At 36.2% G+C, this 24376-nt stretch overlaps 1 protein-coding gene across 1 annotated transcript; it reads left to right on the top strand.

The window, feature by feature from the left end:
* Positions 1-23198: 23198 nt before the first annotated feature.
* Positions 23199-23805, top strand: LOC140861044 (uncharacterized). Its single transcript, XM_073264052.1, has 3 exons — positions 23199-23287; positions 23336-23624; positions 23770-23805. The coding sequence occupies exons 1-3, from the start codon at positions 23199-23201 to the stop codon at positions 23803-23805; spliced, it is 414 nt and encodes a 137-aa protein (XP_073120153.1).
* The last annotated feature ends 571 nt before the right edge of the window (positions 23806-24376 follow it).

The raw sequence follows: 24376 nt of genomic DNA, 5'->3' as shown, positions 1-24376 counted from the left end.
TATTACCTTGTTCGTATTTCACACTTCTCGAAATTTTAATGATGATCTAGTTATGTTGTGTGGTTGACATCTGAATATGTCTTGAGACCGTTGTTCCCTGATTATTGACTTGTCGATTTCTCACGATTGAAGTCGCACTGATTGCCCTTTATTGTGTATTTTGTTTTGATTATTGGGCATGAAGTCATTACCCATGGATGAGTGATCACCAAATTTGTTATCTTGTTGGCTCGTACTCATTGTTCTTGGAGCCTCCATTATTATTCACTCACCCATAGAATTGAATTATGAGTGAGTTGTTTTCACTTATCTATATTTTAATCTCCAACTCGTTTGTTTGTAATTCTTGCACTATTTTATTTTGTATTGAGCATAATTACTTGTATGTTTGTTTCCTTTCATGATTCATCTAGATGAGGATTTGGGTGGATTATAATATCAATTATCATTTCGATTTATTGTATAGAGAATTGGCTCGTAACCGCATAGTAAGTGTTTAGATCGTTGGGATTTAGTATTAATACTAGATAAAATCCTAAGTTATTGTGTTCCGAGGAATGATGACTATTCATTATATCAAGTTCTAGCTAGAATACTGCTAGTTAGTGAATTAGTTGAATGTGTTGTATCATTATAAACGGGATCGTTAAGAGTAAACAGACAATTTTGGTAAGATGAATGGTTGTGTTAATGATCCGACTAGGATTTGGAACATATTTGGGAGTGAATAGTCCCCGTTAATAATTGATAGTTTGGGTGATCAGTCACGAGATAGGAAAAAAGCTGTCCCTAGAACACTTTTGGGTACTTTACATTTGCATTCCAAGATTTTGTGAATGTCATCCAGTATGACTATTGAACCAAATGTGTGTACAGGATGATGAATAGAATATTCAGGAAGTTTTTCTGGGTAAGTTGTAGATTTATGTTTTGATGAAATACTAATGTACTGGAGGTACAATGAGAAATAATTTACGATCGGGTTACAAACTCTTCGAGGTGTCCAATTGTACACCAAGTTCTTGAAATTTGAATTCAGGTTGTATCTTATAGTAATTTGGAAATTTTAGATTTCCAAACCTGCTGTCGAGTTGAACTAGAGGTTTGAGATATGTTTTCATGTGATATGTAAGAATTATTTGGTACTTAGAGACAATCTAATCCAATAAATGGATAATAGCTCATGGTATATTTTGACTTCAAGAGTAAATATGAATTACTTAATCATTGCGTCTGAGATAGAAAAAGGTGGTTAAATCCGTTGGATAATTTTAACTAAGAATTGCAATACCACCAAAGAAAGTAAGTCGTTTGACAAATTGGATGAACCGAAATTCGAGATTTCGTTACCGTATTATTGATCTTTTGGTAGAATCAAGAATTCTTAAGAGACAAAAGTATAAATTTGTGTATGGATGAATGAGATCTGTTTAGTTACCCTTTTGAATTCTATATATTATCGGTTAATACCTTGGAACTGAACAGCATGGATTTCATGGTTATGTTTTCTTTTCAAGGATTAGTTTCATTTATATAAATGGGTCAATTAATCCTAAGTTGAGAAGAGTCATTCGTCCCATTTGAAGGTTAGCTGAACTAGAGTCGTTGCTTAAGAAAAATTTTAATCATCCTTAGAAGCGTTGTGAGTTGTAGTAACTAAAAAGAGGATGAGCACGGTCCAGGATCATTAAGCAAAGCTATGCTAATAAGTGGTGCAGGCGTTTAGAACCTCAAATTTCTTGTTATGTTGTTCTTGAAGTTATCATCGTTCCGTATCGTTTGGGCATGCCGCAGAGTTTGTTTTTGTTGCATGATGTGTTTCATGCGTCTAGGTTGTGGAAGTATGGATCAGATCCATCTCATATCTCGAGCGCCGGTGAGGTAGAATTATATAGTTCCCTTAGCTATATTTTTTAAAAAAGTTGAGTGTTTGGTTGCCAAGTATTTTGAGAACTTGTGGACTTCTCAAGAGCTCGAGTTCTATATTATGTGTGTTAAGCTTAATCGGTAAGTGGACATTAAGCATAGTTTTGTTGTGAGAAAGCTTTTAATTTACGGTTGAGATCGACATAAATTATGTATTGGTTTTGCGACCCTATTGCTTGAAGTTGTCATTAGGGATTTAAAGTCATCGAATTAAGAAAAGTATCAGACATTGTGAGACTTCATGTAGAGAATATTTAAGTAATAGCGAAGGGTATAAGGTTAGCAAAATGTAAGTTGTGCAATAACTTAAAGATCTAAGAATTGTAGAATGTAGAACTTATCAGTTGCGGAAGAATAACGTTTTTTTTAGATTTGTAAAGTTGGATCGAAAGTCACATTGGAATAGTGATTTTAATCTTATTTTAGAATACAATCAATTGAGAACAAATAAGAATTGTGACTTTATAGGGCAGTATGAGTTGGTCAGATCCTTGGTAGTATGGATGGCAATAAGCATCAGAGTGCACAGCGAAATCTAATCAACATCAACTCATGTGGTGCAAGGTAAGAAAATTTAGTGTTTTTATGGTCAAAGGTGTCCGGACCTAGTTAGTAAGTCTTAAATTTCGAGGACGAAATTTCATTTAAGGAAAGAAGGAATTGTAGCACCTAATATCCAATCTACTAAGTCGCATGCATAAAAATTAAATAAATATTTTGATTATTATTTTTAAGTTTAGTTGATTTAAATCATTTATTTGATCATGAGTTTATAAAAATATTTATTATTTATTTAAATAATTTTATTGTACTAACTATTTAATTAATGCTTTTAACTCTTTAAGTTTATTTATTTAAATAATTTTTATTGTGTAACTTAATTGTTTAAATGATTTTAAAGGTTTAAGCTTGCTTATTTAAATTATTTTAGTTCTACATCTTACTTATTTAAAATAACTTAAAACTACCCTCTTATTTATTTATTTAAATAATTTTAAATTTCTAGCTTATTTGTTTAAATACTTTTGACTGTCCAATTTATTTTAAAGATTTTAAATTCCGTTTGTTTATTTATTTTAATAACTTTTAGATGTTCAGTTATTTTATTTAAATTATTTTAATCACTCCGTTTATTATTTAAATATTTTTTTATCTATCATTGGGACATCAAAGTGTTTAAGTATTGATTATAAAAGAATTATAAATTTTAATTATTTACCTTCCAAAAATTTGTATTTTAAAATCCGAATAGAAACTAAATTTGCTTAAATATTTAAAATTTTAATTTCAGAGATTTAATTGTTTTAAATTCGTCTAAATGTTATTTTTGCTTAATTTTTTAAGCTAATTAATCTTGAGTTCTTGAGTTCAATGGTTCCAGGTCCGGCAAGTGGAGACGGTGGATTTTGACGGTAATTCTTAGTTTTCGCAAGATTTGAGATTTATGAGAAACTGAGAAAAATAGATAGAATTTGATTTTTAGATTTTTTTCGGGTGATTAAAATTTCTTTTATGGCATTCTTGAGTTTCTTTTAGAACTTTTCAAAATTTAGCATTTTCGAACCCGGGCAAGTGAAATTAAATTATTTATTTCAATTGTTGAATTTTCAAACAAAAGGATTTTGAGAGAATAAGTGTAAGTAGTGTTAAAGCTATAAAACAACTAGTGACACTTTTACAAGTTATAAAATTAGTACTTTTAGACTTTGACTCACACACACACACACACACACACACATACTTACACCTATACACACATATACACCTATTCTTAATTTCAAAATCTAACTTAAAAAAAAATGTTCCAAACCCTAGCCCCAAACCCTTTGAGCGCTGCCCCCTCCCTCTCCTTGAATCCCAACCCATCGGCCCTCCACCCTTCACCATTTCCGGTCGCCACCTTCCCGCCTCCACACCGGCCAGAGCTCAACCCAACGAAGACAAAGCTGCTGATTTTCGAACGTTTAAGCCCTCATTACAACTCTTTTTATTATGTTTTGAAGATTTAAGGCAAGTATAAGCTATCCCTTGGCCACCTTGCAAAGATATTATGTTGTACATGATGTTCCCTTCTTGCATTTTGTTTTTCTTGAAGTGTTTAGGCTAGATTCGAATTTTCAGCAAGCTTTTTGGCCATTTTTTGTGTTATATCGAATTTTACATGTTGAAATGAGTTGGTAATGAGTTATATCTTGAACCAAATATTGATTTACCATTGTGGGATTGATTTTTGAAAGTTTGAGGCCATTTTGTGGCATGTTACTTGCTAATTTCGAGATTTATGGTTGAATGGATTAAGGGTCTGTCCTAGTTTTGAGTTTTGAGATCTATTGCCACGTTCATCCCGAGGTTGTGATGCGATTTGGGTGATCATTGATCGATTGACTAAATCAGCCTGTTTCATTCCATAGAAAATGACATATCGACATGATCAGATGGCAGAAATCTATGTTAGAGAAGTGGTAAGATTGCACAGTGTGCCTAAATCTATTGTGTCTGATCGCGACATAGATTTACATCTCACTTTTGGCATAGCCTGCAGCAAGATCTTGGTACTCGATTGCATTTGAGTACTGCATATCATCCTCAAACTAACGGACAGTTAGAACAAACGATAAAACACTTGAGGATATGCTTAGAGCTGTAGTGCTTGATTTTAGCACTAATTTGCAAAATTCATTACCACTTGTGGAGTTCTTGTACAACAACAACAACTATTAGACTAGTATTGAGATGGCTCCATTCGAAGCTGCAAGGAAAAAAGGGGTTGCATATAAACTGTTTGAGTTGTTGTCACAAGGTGTTGACAACACCTACAATAACACCTTGAGTAATTTGCAGCGGAAAATAATTAAAGCGTAAATAAATTAAACAAGCAACCAAATAAACAGACTCAATATGATTTAAGCAAGAGTATAAAATACTCTTGCCCTCAGGGCAAAACTTCACTAGAAAACTTTCAAAGAGTTTTACAAACCCTAACACTAGTGATTATTGTAAAATTCAATTTCTCAAAACAATTGAGAAAATAAACCATAAAAATAACTCCTAAAAATTCTATTCAAGATAGAATAAATAAAATAGAGTAAGGAGTTAAAAATCTTGATGCCAATAACTTGTATAGTCGAAACACTCTTCAATCAATGATCTTCAATTGTTCTTCAAGCATCAAGTAACCTTGACCGATTTGAGCTTTCAAAGATCTTCAATCCTTCTGTCAATGTACGTGTATAAAGCTCTTGGGAAATCTCACGGTATCTCTCTATTTATATCTCTATTTTTTGTGAACGCCTGTCTCAAATAAATAGATCAAGAATCCTTCTTCAATATATTTCCTTGTAGGCGTAGGATTCCTTTTATTTGATCATATCAAATCTACACAAATAAAGAAAGATAAATATTAGATATGATATGATAAAATATACTAATCAGCTTATCAATATCGCAAATAGGAAATAAATCACATAAACAAATATTACTTCATGTCCTAGAAAGGCAAAAGATATTTAATAAAAAATTTTTCAAAAAAGGATGATTTTAATTAATAAAATATTCCTTTCAATCTCCCCCTTTTTGCCTTTCTGGACAAAACACATTTAATTCACAAATATATCAACTAAACTCCTCCTTAATCAAAACTTCCCCTTAATAGATTCTCCCCCTAAGCATATCCAGAGGTGTTGTCGCGAGATGTTGGCAACATCTAGCTATGACACCTAAATCAGAAACAATAAGAGCAAGGAGAAACACAATCAAGAAAACATATCAGAGTTAACACCACATAAAAGACAGTTTTGATTAGGATCAGAGAACAAAAACAATACTAAACAAATAAACAAACAAAAAAAAATCTAAACTAGCAAAATCAACAAAAACTAAAAACGAAGATTAAAATTGATTGCTTTCAGATTCAGCTTCTTCTGCTTCACTTTATTCTCCCCCTTTTTGTTCAGAAGGGCCAGCTCCTCTTAGTAGTGATTTATAGTGAGCCTTTAACCCTTCATAATAGGCTTGGTCAGCTTTTGCTTGAGCAATCTTCTGCTCAGCATGCACCAATTGAGCTTGTATGAATGCAGGATCAACATCATGAGCAGTAGAGAGGGGGGGAGGGGTACAAAAACAGCAGTGGCAGAGGAGGTGTTGGCAGCACCTTCCACAACACCTACGGCATCAGCAGACTCAGACCTAGGAAGGTCTATCTTCCGATTTCCTTTGACCAAAGCAGGTGCGATCTTTAGCAGCTCTCCTGGAGCAATAAGTGCTTCATCATCATCCTTCTCAATCTCTTGAGATAGCAGCATAGAATAGATGAGTGATGGATAAGGCAGCTTCAATTTTGGTTGTGCACAGTCTGCAAATTCCATGACTGTGTCAAACACAAATCGACCATAGTTGAAATTTCTTCCTATGCCAATGGCGTACAAGACTGAAGTCTTCATCAGAACTCTCATCTCCAGATGTGAATTCAGTGTCCACCAAAGATGGTCTTGATGGTTGTCCTTTTCCACGGAATCATTTGGAGGCAGTGTAATCTGGGTTGTATCCAGCTTGTCTCTTGGATCGGCGAGTTAAGGGTTACGTGGGAAACACCTTATTCACCACGCTCATGTCTAGTAAATTCTCTACATCGATGGCATTGCAAGTCTCTCCTTGAGCGATGGAGTCCAGAGGCACAGATTCCTCGGCAACAGGAATGATTGTTTGCTCAACCATAGGGTGTGGTGATGTAGGTGCCGTGACAACTTCCGCAGCATCTTTCGTATATCCCATCTCAGAGCGAATATCGTGTGAATCAAAACCTTTTCCTACCATTAGATTATGAAAGAATGAAGGACACATAAATTTTGAGCAATCTGAAAATAGGGAGAACAAAGAATACACTTGAGCAATACAAAACAAGGAAGTAGAATATTTCCTTAAACAAATAAGAACACAGATATATTAGGCACCAAATATTTTCCTATTCTAGCTTGGATTCTGAGTAGGCCCCAATGGTAACAAAATTCCCAACGGTAACTCTACAAAAACGGTAACAAATCCGATTTAAAATAGGCAATAAATCACTTGATTTTCTCCGATAATCTAGGCCCAAATATTTCACCAAATATACCAAAATTAACTCCTCATCAGAATATAACACCACTGTAACAAAATACAATCACTTTCAAATTCATAAATTCAAAGGATAGGGAAAAAATCAAAATTTTTATTTGATCAGAATTTGTAACCTTTCGGTCAAATATATTCACAAATATGCATGCCCTAATTATGTCTAAAAACAGAGTGTGACATAAGAATAAAATGCAATTTTATGCACAAATAAATGTTGACACATGAGGTGTTATCCACGATGTTGGCAACATCTCCCAGCAGCACTTCAAGATTCAGAAAAATTTTGATATTTAATTCATTATTTTTAAAGAAGTGGTAGCCTGCACACTAAAGGAACGATCTTCATATGGACCCCTTTAGGTAGCTTTTTCCATTTGCTTCTGATTATCAATCAAATTTGATGATTGATTCAACTCAAGCTTAATCATTTTTTGTTCTTTTGTTATTCTGATTTTGCAATGTCACTTTTCATTTGGGACAAGATCATGGAATACACGAACGTCCCTCCACTACTTTGTGACAAAGTCAGAACTCTTCTTTGATTAATCCACATTAAGCTGTAAAATATTTTTATGAGAATCCTGAGTGAAAACTAGTCAATGCTTACAAAGTATCCAACACATCACAAAACAAAATGAATGCATGAATGCAGTATGCCTAAGATCCTAAAAATGCACATGCATGAAAAGGTGTTGTCACAGGGTGTTGGCAACACTCCTGACAACATCTAAGTTCTGTTTATAATGTACACATACTGAGAGACTTCCTTAGATTGGAAAATCTCTCGAAATCCAAAGCTTTTGTGAATATATCAGCTAATTGGTTATTAGTTCCAACAAACTCAATTAAGATCATGCTTTTCTCGACCAAATCTCTAATGAAGTGATGTCTAATTTCAATGTGTTTGGTTCGAGAGTGTTGTACTAGATTTTTGGATATATCAATGATACTAGAATTATCACAGTACACAATAGGAGTATCACTCTTAACACCATAATCATTTAGCATTTGATTCATCCAAAGGAGTTGTGAGCAACAACTACCAACAGCAACATACTCAGACTCGGCAGTAGACAGTGAGACACAATTTTGTTTCTTACTATACCATGATACTAAGTTATTCCCCAAGTAGAAACATCTACCCGAAGTGCTCTTCCTCTCATCTAAATCCCCAACCCAATCAGCATCACTAAACCCTACCAAATTAGAATTGGTTTCTTTAGTGTACCACAAACCCAAATTCAAAGTTCCAGCCACATATTTCAGTATACGTTTTACGGCCTTCAAGTGAGTAATTTTTGGTTTAGACTGGTATCTAGCACATAGACAAACACTATACTGATATCGGGTCTAGTAGCACTTAAATATAAAAGACTACCAATCATGCTTCTGTAGAGGGTGTTGTCAACACCTTCGGCAACATCCTCCCTAGACAATTTTTCATTAGACCCCATAAGTGTGCGCATGTGTTTAGTGTTGTCATTCAAAAACTTCTTTACAAGATTTTTAGCATACTTGCTTTGACACAAAAATATACCATCATGCATTTGTTTCACTTGCAAGCCCAAGAAATATGTTAACTCACCAGCCATGCTCATCTCAAATGTAGCCGACATGCACTTCACAAAATCATCAACAAGTTTATCATTTGAAGCACAAAAAATTATATCATCCACATAAATTTGGAAAATTAGTATATTACCTTGAGACTTTTGCACAAACAAAGTCTTATCAACTTCACCTCTTTTGAAGCCAATATTGAGCAAGTACTCAGTAAGTCTCCCATACCATGCACGTGGTGCTTGCTTCAATCCATACAATGCCTTTTCAACTTATACACATAGTCAAGATGATTTGGATCCTCAAAACCCTTAGGTTGTTTCACAAAGACTTTTTCATTTAGGATCTCATTCAAAAAGGCACTTTTTACATCCATTTGATAAAGCTTCATTCCCATGTTATATGAAATAGCAAGCAAAAGTCGGACTAACTCAATGCGGGCTACAGGAGCAAAGGTTTCATCAAAATCCACCACTTCAACCTGTGTGTACCCTTGAGCTACCAACCTAACTTTATTTCTAATGATGTTTCCCTACTCATCAGTTTTATTTTAAAAAATCCATTTAGTTCCTATGACATTACCATGAGCAGGACATGGTAACAAGTACCAAACATCATTCCTAACAAATTGTTCTAACTCTTCATGCATAGCATTGACCCAAAATTCATCTTTTAAAGCCTCTTCAACCTTTTTGGGTTCAATGTTTGACACGAAACAAGAGAATCTAACCTGAGAATACATAGAACTCATGCACAATAAACCTGTCATCTTTCGATAATCCACTTTCTCTTTCCTTCGAGTTTGCAATTCTCCATGCACGTCTCCAATGACCTGTGAGGTTGGGTGATTCTTCTGAATTCTGCTTGGAACATTCTTTCCAGCTTCATTTACCTCACTGTTCTCATCAATATTCTCATCAGTAGGCTTTTCAACTTTTGATTCTGGATTTTCTGTAGGAGGTGTTGTCAGAGGTGTTACCAATACTCCTTTGACAGCATCTAAATTTCCAAAATTTTTAAGCAGATCATTAACATCATCCTCAGTTGTTTTCTTCTTTAGATCTGCAAAGTCATCAAAACCAATATTAATTGACTCAAAAATAGTCCTTGTTCTCAAGTTATACATCCTATAGGCTCGGCTATTTGATGAATATCCCAAGAACATACACTTATCACTTTTTGCATCAAATTTAGCAAGATGATCCCTATCATTCAAAACGTGACATACACATCCAAAAACATGAAAATATTTAAGGTTTGGCCTCTTTCCCATGAGAATTTCATAGGATGTCATAGTAGTACCATTCCTTAAATAAACTCTATTTGAAATATGACATGCAGTATTCAAGGCTTCAGCCCAAAAATGTTTTGAAATATTTTTCGAACTTACCATCACTCTTGCCATTTCTTGCAAAGTCCTATTTTTCCTTTCAGCAATTCCATTTTGTTGTGGAGTTTTAGGAGCAGAAAATTCATGAGGAATACCTTTCTTATCACACAGACTAGAAAAAGAAGAGTTTTCTAACTCTTTAACATGATCAGTGCGAATACGGATTACCTTCAGATTAAGTAGATTCGTAATATTAGTGAGCAGTTTCTTGAAGGCATCAAATGTGTCCGATTTTTCTCTCAAAAAATTTACCCAAGTATATCGTGAGAAGTCATCCACACAAACAAAAGAATATTTCTTACCTCCAAAGCTTTCAACATCCATTGGACCCATCAAGTCCATATGTAAAAGCTCAAGGCAGCGTGTTGTCACAGATGTTGGCAACACCTCGTGTAACACCCTAGTCTGCTTCCCTTTCTGACACGCTTCACACACAAATAGAATACCAGATTTTAAGTTAGGCATACCTCTGACAACATCTAACTTATTTAAGTTCTTTAAAGTCTTGAAGTTTTCATGACCCAATTTTTGATGCCATAGATCAAACTCATTCAATTTTGTGTGCCTACAAGCCATATCTTCTCCGAGTTGATAGCAGTTATTCGATGAACTTGTACCTGTCATGACACACAAATTTGAATCATCAAAAACTTTGCATAATTTCTTATCAAATTGTACATGCAAATTATCATCACAAAGTTGGCTTATGCTTATTAGATTTGCGGTTAATCCTTCAACATGAAGCACATTGCGAATCTTGGGCAGACCAGCAACATCCAGAGTTCCCTTTCCAACAATGTTTCCCTTTGAACCTCCACCATAGGTTACTTTTCCACTTTTCTGTTCAACATAGTCAGTGAGAAACTTTTTGGAATCTGTCATGTGACGAGAGCTACCGCTATCAAAGTACCATGCACCTGAAACATTAGTTCTCAAAGCAGTATAAATCATATGACATTGAATATCAGCTTTTGGTTACCAAATCTTCCTTACATGAGATCTGTTTCTAGGGATGTTGTGGGGAGGTGTTGGCAACACCTTAGGCAACACCTTCGATGCAGATCTATACCTGTAGTCTTCCTGCAACTTAAAACAGTATGGTTTGATATGACCTGGTCTATGACAGTAATGACAGATGTACTTACGTTTCCTTCTATATTTTAAAGGGGCAGTAGGCTGTGGCTTTCGTTTTGGAGGATCACTTGGTGAGGCATTTTTACTTGAGCTTTTTGCACTGCTACTTTTCTTGACAAACACAGGGTCTTTCGAACTTTCACCAACCTCAAATATGTTGTTTTCAAAACCTAAACCAGTCATACCATCTCTTCCCATCATGAGTAACGAATCAAGCTTGGAAATGCTTGAATTAAACTTGGCCAATGTAGCATTTGCTTTTCCGAGTTCTTTCTTCACTTGGCTTAGTTCCATGTCTTTCTTACTCAGCATGGCTTCCAGTCTTGACACATCAGCCTTTAGATCAGAATTTTCCTTCGAAAGAATAGTATTCATCTTATTCCTTTCAACCCAATCAGTATGAAGTTCTTCAAACATCATCCGAGCTTCTTCCATGGACATTGTCTCTTCACCTGTATCATTATCACACATGTTATCAGTAATGGAGGAATTCAAACAAACTGACCTTTGGGAGATATTGCATATGTCTTTCTTCATCTTCTTGTTCTAGCTAGAAGACTTTTTCTAATGGCAACACCTGCGGCAACACCTAAAGGATTTACTTGAAACTTTTTCTTGCTCTTCAGTAGGGCAGATAAGGCAGTATGTATTTCTTCATCTTCTTGTTCTTCTTCTTCAGACTCTCCATCACTCAAGGACGTGTTCATCCCTTTCCTAAGCGTGTTGGCATACTCATTTGCATAGTGTCCAAAACCTTGACAAGCATGACATTGAACAGTGTCCAACTTCTTTGACACAAACTTCTTTTTCCCTTCCAACATCATTTGAGGCTTAGGAGTATCAACAGGTTTCCTTGGTGATTTTTCTGGTCCAGTAATCCTTAAAGGTTTGTTAGAGAACATTGGAGCCTTGAGTTTTTGATCCGTCTTTCTTGACTCTTTCATCTTCTTCAGATAATCATTGAATTTCCTAGCCATAAGAGAGATCGAATCATCTTCCAAGTCAGATTGATGAACTTCTTGATGAAATTGAACATACTCCTCGTATGAGGGTTTCGAGGCTTGAAGGGCTATTGATTTTCCTTTATCATTCTCTTGTTCTGAATTGTTCATCTCAAAAACTTGAAGGATTCTAATCAGTTCAGTCATCTTCATCTTTGAAGTGTCTTTAATTTCTTCAAGCGCTCAAATATTCCCATTAAATCTTTTAGGCAAGGATCGAAGAACCTTGTTCACCATAGTTTCACTAGCAATAGGTCTGAAAGAGTGGGTTCCCGGTGAGCCAACTTGTGGCTAAGGGCTTTTATGACTCTATGTATAAACAATCTTTTGTTTAATATAATTTACACTTTTATAATGGCATTTACTTTATCTTTTATCATAATATTATGTTGTGACATAATATAAGATGTTTAGATGAAGACCTTGAATATACTATAGTGTATGTAAGATGTGGTGGCACATGGGGATGGCTTTAATGAAACACATCTTATAGTCACTGTATATTCTAAACAGTTCCTAGTCGATTGAGCCGTCCGTTAATAAGGATAAGGATCGCTCGAGATTGAGACTAGCATTTGCGATGCCGAGTACCACGTTTTATTGGTATGGAACATAGAGATGTTCAAAGCATGAAAATGGATATTCATACGATGAATGATCGAACTACCCTATCCGGACATTCCAAGTGGTTATCACTTATCGAGTGGATAAAGTCCGCGGTTTTGGTTGTACACCATTAGTCCTTACTACTTGAAACATCATTGAGACTCTATATGCTATTACTGTACTTTGACTCGTTTACCGACTCTATTGGGGTCATGAGGTGTCGGGATTGGGTACAGTTACGACACATATAGGAGTCGATGCTTAGTTATCAAGGATTCACCACATACTTGCTAGTGTGGATATCCTATGCAATCTGAGGAGATATTAGTGTGACGAATCTCTGGCCAGAGTACATGATGTGTTTTAAGAAATGGTTTCTTAGTAGCACATGCGATGTCACTATTTGATCTTCAAGATGCATTGCATAGTTATCGAATCTCGAACGACTCTCGATTTACCAATGGTTGTTGATTCGATCGGGAAATATGGATGAAGGGACCGTACTGTACGCTAATCAAAATCTATTGGTTCTTGCAGGCACTATCAGTGATACCTAGGGAATCATGGGGCGATGTTGCTAGGCGCTCTTACCATGATTCGATGGGCAAGTCGGAAATTATTGTTCCGAGTCACAAGGAGTTGTGAGCCCACGGCTAGCTATATCCCTGAACCATTGAGGGTCACACAAGTAATGGATTTCTAATCCCCGTTGAGATAATTAAATTTAAAGAGTTAAATTTAGTGAATAAAGAAGTGGGACTTCTTATATCAGAGTAGAAGAGTAAGATTTCCTAAAATGACATAGGGATGGACATTTTTGGAAATCACTGAATTCGGATTCAGAAAATTTATCTTGACTTTAAAAGGTGCAGAAATGGTTTCTGTGCACATTGGTGAAATCGGTTTATCAATCGGAGTCATGATGAATTTTATATTAACTTCTGAACATGCGGGCTTTGCTTGTCAGGCTTGAACTTATGACTAATGGGCCCTAAGCTGTTAGCAGCCCACATTATAAATAAGTTATTGCAGTACAGAAATTGAATAGAACAGAGGCATAATTTTAGAAAAACACTAAGGTTTTCTCTTTAGTGGCCGCCGACCCTCTCCTCTCTCTGTCAGAAAATCCAGCCTGTGAATTTTGAATTTGCAGTCTGGTTTAACGGATCAAATTCGTTAATTCTCATCGTAGAAACTTCTGATAGATTTTCTAGTGCAATCTATCAGAGGGATTAAACTTCTGTTCGTGGACCTGATTGAAGAATTGTTCGTCCATCAGTTCCTGGGATATACAACAAGAGCAGAGTTATCTGTTGGTGTCCATAATCTCGTTTCGAGATTCAAGGTAAAAATTTAATTGTTATTTAATTTTTACACGCACAATTTAATCTTAAAGTTTTGATACCCATGATATGGAATCGTTCCATATAAAATTTTAAAACTTCCGCTGCATCGGGTATCAATTCTGATTGATCTGAACACCGTTTTCCAACAGTGGTATCAAAGCCAGGTTGCTCAGATCAAGCGATTAAATTGTACAAAAATTTTTAGGCCTCGGTTTTTGAAACAAAACAAATTTTTAAAATTAAATTTTTGACGGGAAAAACACGGGCAGCGATTGGATCGCTACCCAGGGCAAGATCACTGCACAGGGCAGCGCACGGCACGAGCCCCTTTTGGGGCGCGGGCTGCCCGGGATCGTCCTGGGCGGCCCGGGAAAATTAATTTTTATTTTTACTTAAAATTTTAATATGTTAAAATTCTATTTTTGGTCCGATGGAAAATTGTTTTTGATTGGTCCACGAGGCGTCGGATCTAATTGTTCGAGTCCGAAAATTTTAAAATTGATTTTTGGATAAATTTGAATTTTTGGAAAATTTATAGATTTTATCCTTTAAATCAGATTTTATGAAATTAATTATTTTTGGTACAATTGATGATAAGATATGATCTTATGGAAATATTGAGTAAAATATGATTTTATGTATAAAATTGGATTTTATATGTAAAATATGATTTTATTTGATAAAAAGATAAAATATGATTTTGTATGTAAAATAAGATTTTATATATGGAATATGATTTTATCCTTTTTAATTTAATTGTCATTGCATGTTATCCAATAAATTAATTTTGAATTAAATATTATTGGATAAGGATGATCGATTGCCATGACCAATTTTGTAGGTGTATGTTAGGAAATTTACATTTGTTTTTATTGTTGTTGGATTTATTAATGGGCCTGGTTTATGGCCCAATATGAATTGTCATATGTAATAAAAGTGGGCCTGGTTTATGGCCCGTTCCCACCCCTTAAAATGTATCCCCTACTTGTCATAGTTATTTATTGTAAATACATTATACATAGTGGGAGATGAAGATTTGAAGACGGAGGTGGGCCCAGCAGACAATAAAGACTGAAGAAATGTAAATTGAAAGCACAATGTAATAGGATTGCATTGCATACTTGCATATCACCTAGGATTGGACTTAGACTCGTGATTGGCAACCACGGGTCGATTAGTAATGGAATCGATCATTCTAAAATATAATATATGATATTATCGTTGTATGCATGTTTAGACTAAATTGTATGAATCCCGCAAGCATACATATTTTAAATGATGAGACAAATTTTCAAAATTAAAATCCCTCATTTTAAATATGATTTAAAATTGATATCAAGATTAAAAGGGAATTTAAATATTGTTTAAATGTTCCTACCTTCCATCAACGATCAATGTATGAGATGCTACCCGCGGATACGGTCCGGCTCATATTATTGGGGGGGCCCGTTCGTCGGAAAGCTGTACATTGGATCGACACATGTTGTAAGTTGGGTGGAACTCCCATGGGATTTGCTCATATTATTGGGGATCCACATGGCGACCGTCCATCACAACTTAATATTGATGGGTCATCTTGACGTGTCACAATAAACGACGTCATATTATTGGGCCCTTATTGGACATGAGGTAAAAAAGTGGAGGTTGCTTTGGAAGCAATTGGGCTCTACCTTTTGAAAATTATGGTTGGCTGATATTATTCGGGACCATAGTTTGTCAATTGGACTCCATGTTCCCACTAAGGAAAATAGTTTTCCGTTTTCACTAGAGGGTAGTGAAATCGTTAAAATAGTGGGAGTGAGATTCATAAAATAAATTTCGCCTATTTTATGTCGTAGTAAATTAATTAAACAATCACTGATTATTGTCTGTTTCTTTTCAGTATTTCATTAAGATGAATTCGCGCAATCCACTATTCTCTATTCTCGAACAAAATAAACTGACTGGCGCAAACTATACGGAATGGTTCCGTAAGTTGAAGATTGTCTTGACCTCGGAGAAGATGCTCTACGTGTTAGAAAAATCTCCTCCGAAGGAAGCACCAGCTGATATAAGTCCGGAAGAGTTGGCCAAACTTGATAAATGGTGGGACCATGATATCAAGGCCAAATGCTATATGCAAGCTTCGATGTCTGATGAACTCCAGAGGCGATTTGAGGATACCATGAATTCTGCTGACATTAACGTACAACTCAAGGAACTTTTTGGGGCTCAATCGAGAGCTGAAAGGTTCGCTACTGTAAAAGAGTTAATGACGTGTCGCATGCGTGAAGGGACTACGGTCCGTGATCATGAGGTACGCGTGATTTGGCTCATTCAGAAGTTGGTAACGCTTGATTTGGTATTGGAGCATGAACTCAATGTGGACTTATTACTTCTCTCTCTTCCTTCATCGTTTGACGGTTTTGTGGTGAATTTCAATATGAACAAGATAGAGGCCTCCCTTGAAGAGATGGTCAATATGCTTGTAACTTATGAAGCCACTTTAAAGAAGGATAAACCGGTTCTCTTGGTGGGCTCCTCTTCTTCTGCTAAGAAGGGGCCAAGTACAAAGGGTAAGAAACGTTCTGCCCCATCCAAGAAAACCGGACCCGAGAAGAATAACAAGACAAAGGCTTCAAACATGGAAAAGTCCAAGGATGTTTGCCATCACTGCAAGAAACCCGGTCATTGGAAACGTAACTGCAAGGAATATCTAGAGCAGTTGCGAACTGCGAAGGGTATGTTTTATATTGAAATAAATGTTTCACTTAATACTACTTCTTGGGTATTGGATACCGAATGTGGATCTCACATTTGCAATGATTTGCAGGTGATGACAAGAAGTCGCAAGCTTAGAATGGGTGAGACCCAGCTGAGGCTCGGAAATGGTTCTAGAGTTGAAGCCAAAGCTGTGGGAGACGTTTATTTAATTTTGCAGAACGATTTTAAGTTACTTTTGAGAGATGTTTTATTTGTTCCAGACTTGAATAAAAACATTATTTCTGTTTCTATGCTTGATAGAGATGGTTTTTCTTGCAATTTTGTGAATGGGATTTGCAATATTTACAAGAATGAATGTTTGATTGGAAATGGACAACTTGAAAATGATCTATATAACTTAAAATTAAAAGACGTTCCAATAAATTATGTTGATAAACCGGTAACAACGAACAAAAGGAAAATCGATAGTCAAAACCCGGCAAACCTTTGGCATGCTAGGCTAGGTCATATTTCCTCAAGGAGGATGAACAAGCTAGTGGGAGAGGGCATGTTTGATATGTCTGATATTAACTCTTTACCTACTTGTGAATCCTTCCTGAAAGGAAAAATGACTAAATCTCCATTCAAGGGGAAACCTGAGCGTAGTCAAAATCTGTTGGATTTGATCCATACAGATGTTTGTGGTCCATTTAGAATTGGTACTCAATTTGGCCACACCTACTTCATTACCTTTACTGATGATTATTCAAGGTATGGGTATTTATATTTAATGAAATATAAGTCTGAAGCATTTGAAAAGTTCAAAGAATTCAAGGCTGAAGTAGAAAATAAGCTAGGTAAAAGTATTAAAGCACTTCGATCGGATCGAGGTGGAGAATACTTGAGTACCGAGTTTTTGAGCTATCTAAAAGAGAATGGGATTCTCTCTCAGTGGACTCCTCCTATGACACCTCAGCTGAATGGTGTATCGGAGCGTCGTAATCGAACTTTGTTGGACATGGTTCGATCCATGATGAGCTTCACTGAGCTTCCACCTTCGTTTTGGGGCTACGCGCTTGAAACGGCGGTGTTGTTGTTGAACAACGTCCACACCAAAGCAGTGGATAAAACACCATACGAGTTATGGAATGGCAAAACTCCTAAGTATTCGTAATTGAGGATTTGGGGATGTCCAGCTTACGTGAAGCAGACAGTGGGAGATAAGTTGGATAGTCGATCCACCTTATGTTATTTTGTAGGGTATCCGAAGAATTCAATCGGATATTATTTCTATCATCCTACTGAAACAAAGGTGTTTGTTTCAAGGAATGCCACCTTCTTGGTGAAGGAGTTCTTATTGGATAAGAAAGGCGAGATGATGGAACTCGAAGAAATTCGAGAAGAACCCGAAATACAAAATAATGATCCCATACCTCAAGAATCTTCAGAGGACACGCCTATACCTAGAAGATCCGAGAGGACTTCTAGACCTCCTATTTGATATGGTCTTCTTCTTGAAGGGGATCAAGATGAACCCGATGTTGGATGTGATCCAAAAAACTTCAAGGAAGCAATTTCTGATGCGGATTCAAATTTATGGCTTGAAGCTATGCAGTCGGAAATAGATTCGATGCATACAAACCAAGTTTGGTCTTTAGTAGATCCTCCCGATGGAATTGTTCCAATAGGGTGTAAATGGATCTACAAGAGAAAGCTTGGGCCTGATGGTAAGGTATTGACCTACAAGGCACGATTGGTGGCAAAAGGTTATAATCAAAGACAAGGAGTTGACTATGATGAAACCTTTTCACCAGTCGCAATGTTCAAGTCCATAAGAATCCTTATTGCCATAGCAGCATGGTATGACTATGAGATATGGCAAATGGATGTAAAGACTGCATTTCTTAATGGAAACATTAAGGAAGAGATCTATATGACGCAGCCTGAGGGATACACATCCATGGGAAGCGAGCATAAGGTATGCAAGCTTCAGAGATCAATTTATGGTCTAAAACAAGCATCAAGAAGTTGGAACCAGAAATTTGATGAAACAATAAAGGATTTTGGTTTCATCAAGAACCCGGAGGAACCGTGCGTGTACAAGAAAGTAGTTAAGGATGCTGTGACATTCTTAGTACTTTATGTTGATGACATCTTACTCATTGGGAATGATGTAGGGATGTTGCAGTAAAAAAAGATATGGTTATCAGGTAGATTCTCGATGAAGGATTTAGGTGAGGCATCCTATATTCTAGGAATTCAGATCTATAGAGATAGATCTAAAAGAATGATAGGACTCACTCAATCAACTTACATCGAAACCATATTGAAAAGGTTTTCAATGGATGGGTCCAAGAGAGGACATCTACCTATGTGTCATGGAGTTTCTCTATCCAAGTCTATGTGTCCCAAGACTGACGAAGAGATAGAGAAAATGACACATATACCATACGCGTCAGCCATAGGTAGTATCATGTATGGGATGATATCTACTAGACCGGATGTGGCCTATGCTCTGAGCGTCACGAGCAGATATCAAGCCAATCCCGGTCAAATGCATTGGAAAGTCGTGAAGGACATTCTTAAGTACTTACGAAGGACTAAGAATATGTTCATGGTATATGGAGGAAGAGAACTGAAATTGGAAGGCTATACCGACTCTAGCTTCCAAAGTGACGTGGATGACTCGAAGTCAACCTTTGGATTTGTGTTCATGCTCAATGGCGGTGCTGTCTCTTGGAGAGTTCCAAGCAGGACACCACAGCGGATTCCATCACTGAGGCAAAATACATTGCGACATCAGCTGCTGCTAAAGAGGCCGTTTGGATGAGGAATTTCGTTCAAGAGTTGGGCGTTATTCCTGAAGCTGTTGGTCCAGTCCCGGTGTACTGTGACAACACGGGTGCCATTGCTCAGGCAAAGGAACCAAGGTCTCATCAAAGATCCAAACACGTATGAGGAAATACCACATCATCCGGGAGATCGTGGAAAGAGGAGACATCACTATCGAGAGAGTGGCCTCTGCAGACAATATCGCTGATCCACTTACTAAGCCCTTGCCAGGACCATTATTTGACAAACATCGCGAAGCAATGGGACTGCGTAGTATGACTAGTTGGCTTTAGGGCAAGTGGGAGATTGAAAGAGTGGGTGCCCTGTGAGCCAACTTGTGGCTAAGGGATTTTATGACTCTATGTATAAACAATCTTTTGTTTAATATAATTTACACTTTTATAATGGCATTTACTTTATCTTTTATCATAATATTATGTTGTGACATAATATAAGATGTTTAGATGAAGACCTTGAATATACTATAGTGTATGTAAGATGTGGTGGCACATGGGGATGGCTTTAATGAAACACATCTTATAGTCACTGTATATTCTAAACAGTTCCTAGTCGATTGAGCCGTCCGTTAATAAGGATAAGGATCGCTCGAGATTGAGACTAGCATTTGCGATGCCGAGTACCACGTTTTATTGGTATGGAACATAGAGATGTTCAAAGCATGAAAATGGATATTCATACGATGAATGATCGAACTACCCTATCCGGACATTCCAAGTGGTTATCACTTATCGAGTGGATAAAGTCCGCGGTTTTGGTTGTACACCATTAGTCCTTACTACTTGAAACATCATTGAGACTCTATATGCTATTACTGTACTTTGACTCGTTTACCGACTCTATTGGGGTCATGAGGTGTCGGGATTGGGTACAGTTACGACACATATAGGAGTCGATGCTTAGTTATCAAGGATTCACCACATACTTGCTAGTGTGGATATCCTATGCAATCTGAGGAGATATTAGTGTGACGAATCTCTGGCCAGAGTACATGATGTGTTTTAAGAAATGGTTTCTTAGTAGCACATGCGATGTCACTATTTGATCTTCAAGATGCATTGCATAGTTATCGAATCTCGAACGACTCTCGATTTACCAATGGTTGTTGATTCGATCGGGATATATGGATGAAGGGACCGTACTATACGCTAACCAAAATCTATTGGTTCTTGCAGGCACTATCAGTGATACCTAGGGAATCATGGGGCGATGTTGCTAGGCGCTCTTACCATGATTCGATGGGCAAGTCGGAAATTGTTGTTCCGAGTCACAAGGAGTTGTGAGCCCACGGCTAGCTGTATCCCTGAACCATTGAGGGTCACACAAGTAATGGATTTCTAATCCTCGTTGAGATAATTAAATTTAAATAGTTAAATTTAGTGAATAAAGAAGTGGTACTTCTTATATCAGAGTAGAAGAGTAAGATTTCCTAAAATGACATAGGGAGTGGCATTTTTGGAAATCACTGAATTCGGATTCAGAAAATTTATCTTGACTTTAAAAGGTGCAGAAATGGTTTCTGTGCACATTGGTGAAATCGGTTTATCAATCGGAGTCATGATGAATTTTATATTAATTTCTGAACATGCGGGCTTTGCTTGTCAGGCTTGAACTTATGACTAATGGGCCCTAAGCTGTTAGCAGCCCACATTATAAATAAGTTATTGCAGTACAGAAATTGAATAGAACAGAGGCATAATTTTCGAAAAACACTAGGGTTTTCTCTCTAGTGGCCGCCGCCCCTCTCCTCTCTCTGTCAGAAAATCCAGCCTGTGAATTATGAATTTTTAGTCTGGTTTAACGGATCAAATTCGTTAATTCTCATCGTAGAAACTTCTGATAGATTTTCTAGTGCAATCTATCAGAGGGATTAAACTTTTGTTCGTGGACCTGATTGAAGAATTGTTCGTCCATCAGTTTCTGGGATATACAACAAGAGCAGAGTTATCTGTTGGTATCCATAATCTCGTTTCGAGATTCAAGGTAAAAATTTAATTGTTATTTAATTTTTACACGCACAATTTAATCATAAAGTTTTGATACCCATGATATGGAATCGTTCCATATAAAATTTTAAAACTTCCGCTGCACCGGGTATCAATTCTGATTGATCTGAACACCGTTTTCCAAAAAGGTCCTCCAAGAGCATGTGCCCTTGTAGCTATCTCCCTAAGTTTCTTACAATAATCAGCAATAGATTCATTCTCATCCATCCTGATATTCTCAAATCTTGCGTTTAACAATCTCAATCTTGTTCTTCTCACGCTATCAGTTCCTTCACAATGTTCTTGAAGAGCATCCCATGCATCCTTAGCAATAGTGCAATCAGCTATGATTCCATACATCCTCATATCAACAGTTGCAAAAATTGCATTGAGTGCTTTTGCATTGTAGCTTGAACTTTGTGTTTCCTCGGCAGTCCAAGTTTCTTCATGCTTGATGATGCAGTCTCCATCTTCATCTAGCGTCTTTGGAGGAGTCCAACCAGTCAGAATACTTTGCAAGCACGAACATCCATAGCCTTAATAGTATATCTCATCCTATTCTTCCATAGTGCGTAATTCGTGCCATCAAGGACCGGAGGTTTCAGGAACGAGTTTGCAACAGACGATGAGTCCATCTTATTCCCTGTAATAAAATAAACAAACCAAGATCAGTTCTTAGTGTATCAATAATATGGCTCTAATACCACTTGTAAGGAAAAGGGGTTGCACATAAACTGTTTGAGGTGTTGTCACAAGGTGTTGACAACACCTACAATAACACCTTGAGTAATTTGCAGCGGAAAATAATTAAAGCGTAAATAAAATAAACAAGAAACCAAATAAATAGACTCAATATGATTTAAGCAAGAGTATAAAATACTCTTGCCCTCAGGGCAAAACTTCACTAGAAAACTTTCAAAGAGTTTTACAAACCCTAACACTAGTGATTATTGTAAAATTCAATTTCTCAAAACAATTGAGAAAATAAACCATAAAAATAACTCCTAAAAATTCTATTCAAGATAGAATAAATAAAATAGAGTAAGGAGTTAAAAATCTTGATGTCAAAAACTTGTATAGTCGAAACACTCTTAATCAATGATCTTCAAGTGTTCTTCAAGCATCAAGTAACCTTGACCGATTTGAGCGTTCAAAGATCTTCAATCCTTCTCTCAATGTACGTGTATAAAGCTCTTGGGAAATCTCACGGTCTCTCTCTATCTATATCTCTATTTCTTGTGAACGCCTGTCTCAAATAAATAGATCAAGAATCCTTCTTCAATATATTTCCTTGTAGGTGTAGGATTCCTTTTATTTGATCATATCAAATATACACAAATAAAGAAAGATAAATATTAGATATGATATGATAAAATATACTAATTAGCTTATCAATATTGCAAATAGGAAATAAATCACATAAACAAAGATTACTTCATGTCCAAGAAAGGCAAAAGATATTAAATAAAATCTTTTCCAAAAAAGGATGATTTTAAGGAATAAAATATTCCTTTCAGAAGCGTTGTATGGAAAGAAGTGTTGATCACCATTATATTGGGATGATGTGTCTGAAGTACCTAAAGTTGGGCCTGATATGATTAGAGTGATGACTGATAAAGTGAAACTCATTCAGAAGCGAATGAAGATGGCTCAAGACAAACATGCAAAATATGCAAATATAAGACGTCGACCATTGTGTTTTGAACAATGAGATAGAGTGTTCTTGAAAATTTCACCTTTCAGGGGCACTGTCAGATTTGAAAAAAGAGGAAAATTGCCTCCGATATTCATTGGTCCTTATGAGATTATCGAGAAGATAGGCGATCTTGCTTATCTACTTGCATTGCCTCCAGCTTTATCTGGTATTCACGACGTATTCAATGTTTCTATGCTAAGGAAGTATCAACCAGATGCATCTCATGTTATCCAAGTAGATGAAGCTGAACTTGATGACACTCTGAGTTATTTTGAAAAGCCGATACAGATATTTGATCAGAAAGTAAAGCAGCTCAGAAACAAGAGTATTCAGTTGGTCAAAGTTTAGTGGAGTCGACATGAAGTTGAAAAAACTACCTGGGAAATTGAAGACGACATGAGACAAAGATTTCTTGATCTATTTCACTGACGTGAGTATTATTCATTATTTTTCATTATTTCATTATCTTATGTGTATACAGGTTGCATACGATTTCGAGGGCGAAATCATATCTTAGAGGAGGAAAAATGTAAGGCCCGGAAATTATTTAATTTTAATCCGAAGATATTTAATTTGGGAATATTTAGAGTTTAGATTAAAATTCTAATATTATTAAATTATTTAGGATTGAAATTGAATTAAAACGCTTGTCCGGGGACTGCATTGCAAATAGCTAAAAATGCAGGGACTAAATTGCAAATATGCAATATATATCTTAAAATACACATATTTCATAGCATATTCACATGTAAACCATCGAAACAAAAGGGAAAGAAATCAGAACCCTTTGGACGCTATTTTGTTCTTTTCAATCTCCGATTTCTTATGATCCGGCCGTCAAAATTCCGAGTTATATATATATATGCGATCACCGCTCTGAAAGCTACGTTCTAGTATATATTTTATTGAGTTCTCTCATACTTTATTTTGAAGTTGAAGATGAAATTTAATTATTCTGATTATACATGCATATGAGCTAGCATCAATTGCGTATTCGAAGACGAATCGAAGAAAGAAAGTCGATTGAATTTGTTATGAATTTTGGAAGCATTATTCGAACACTTGAACTTTTGAGATTGATGTTTGGT

This window comes from Henckelia pumila, chromosome 1 (genome assembly GCF_033568475.1).
Source record: "Henckelia pumila isolate YLH828 chromosome 1, ASM3356847v2, whole genome shotgun sequence".
NCBI lineage: Eukaryota > Viridiplantae > Streptophyta > Magnoliopsida > Lamiales > Gesneriaceae > Henckelia > Henckelia pumila.
The sequence above is the reverse complement of the archived record's forward strand: the minus strand, read 5'-3'. Positions and strand labels throughout refer to the sequence as shown.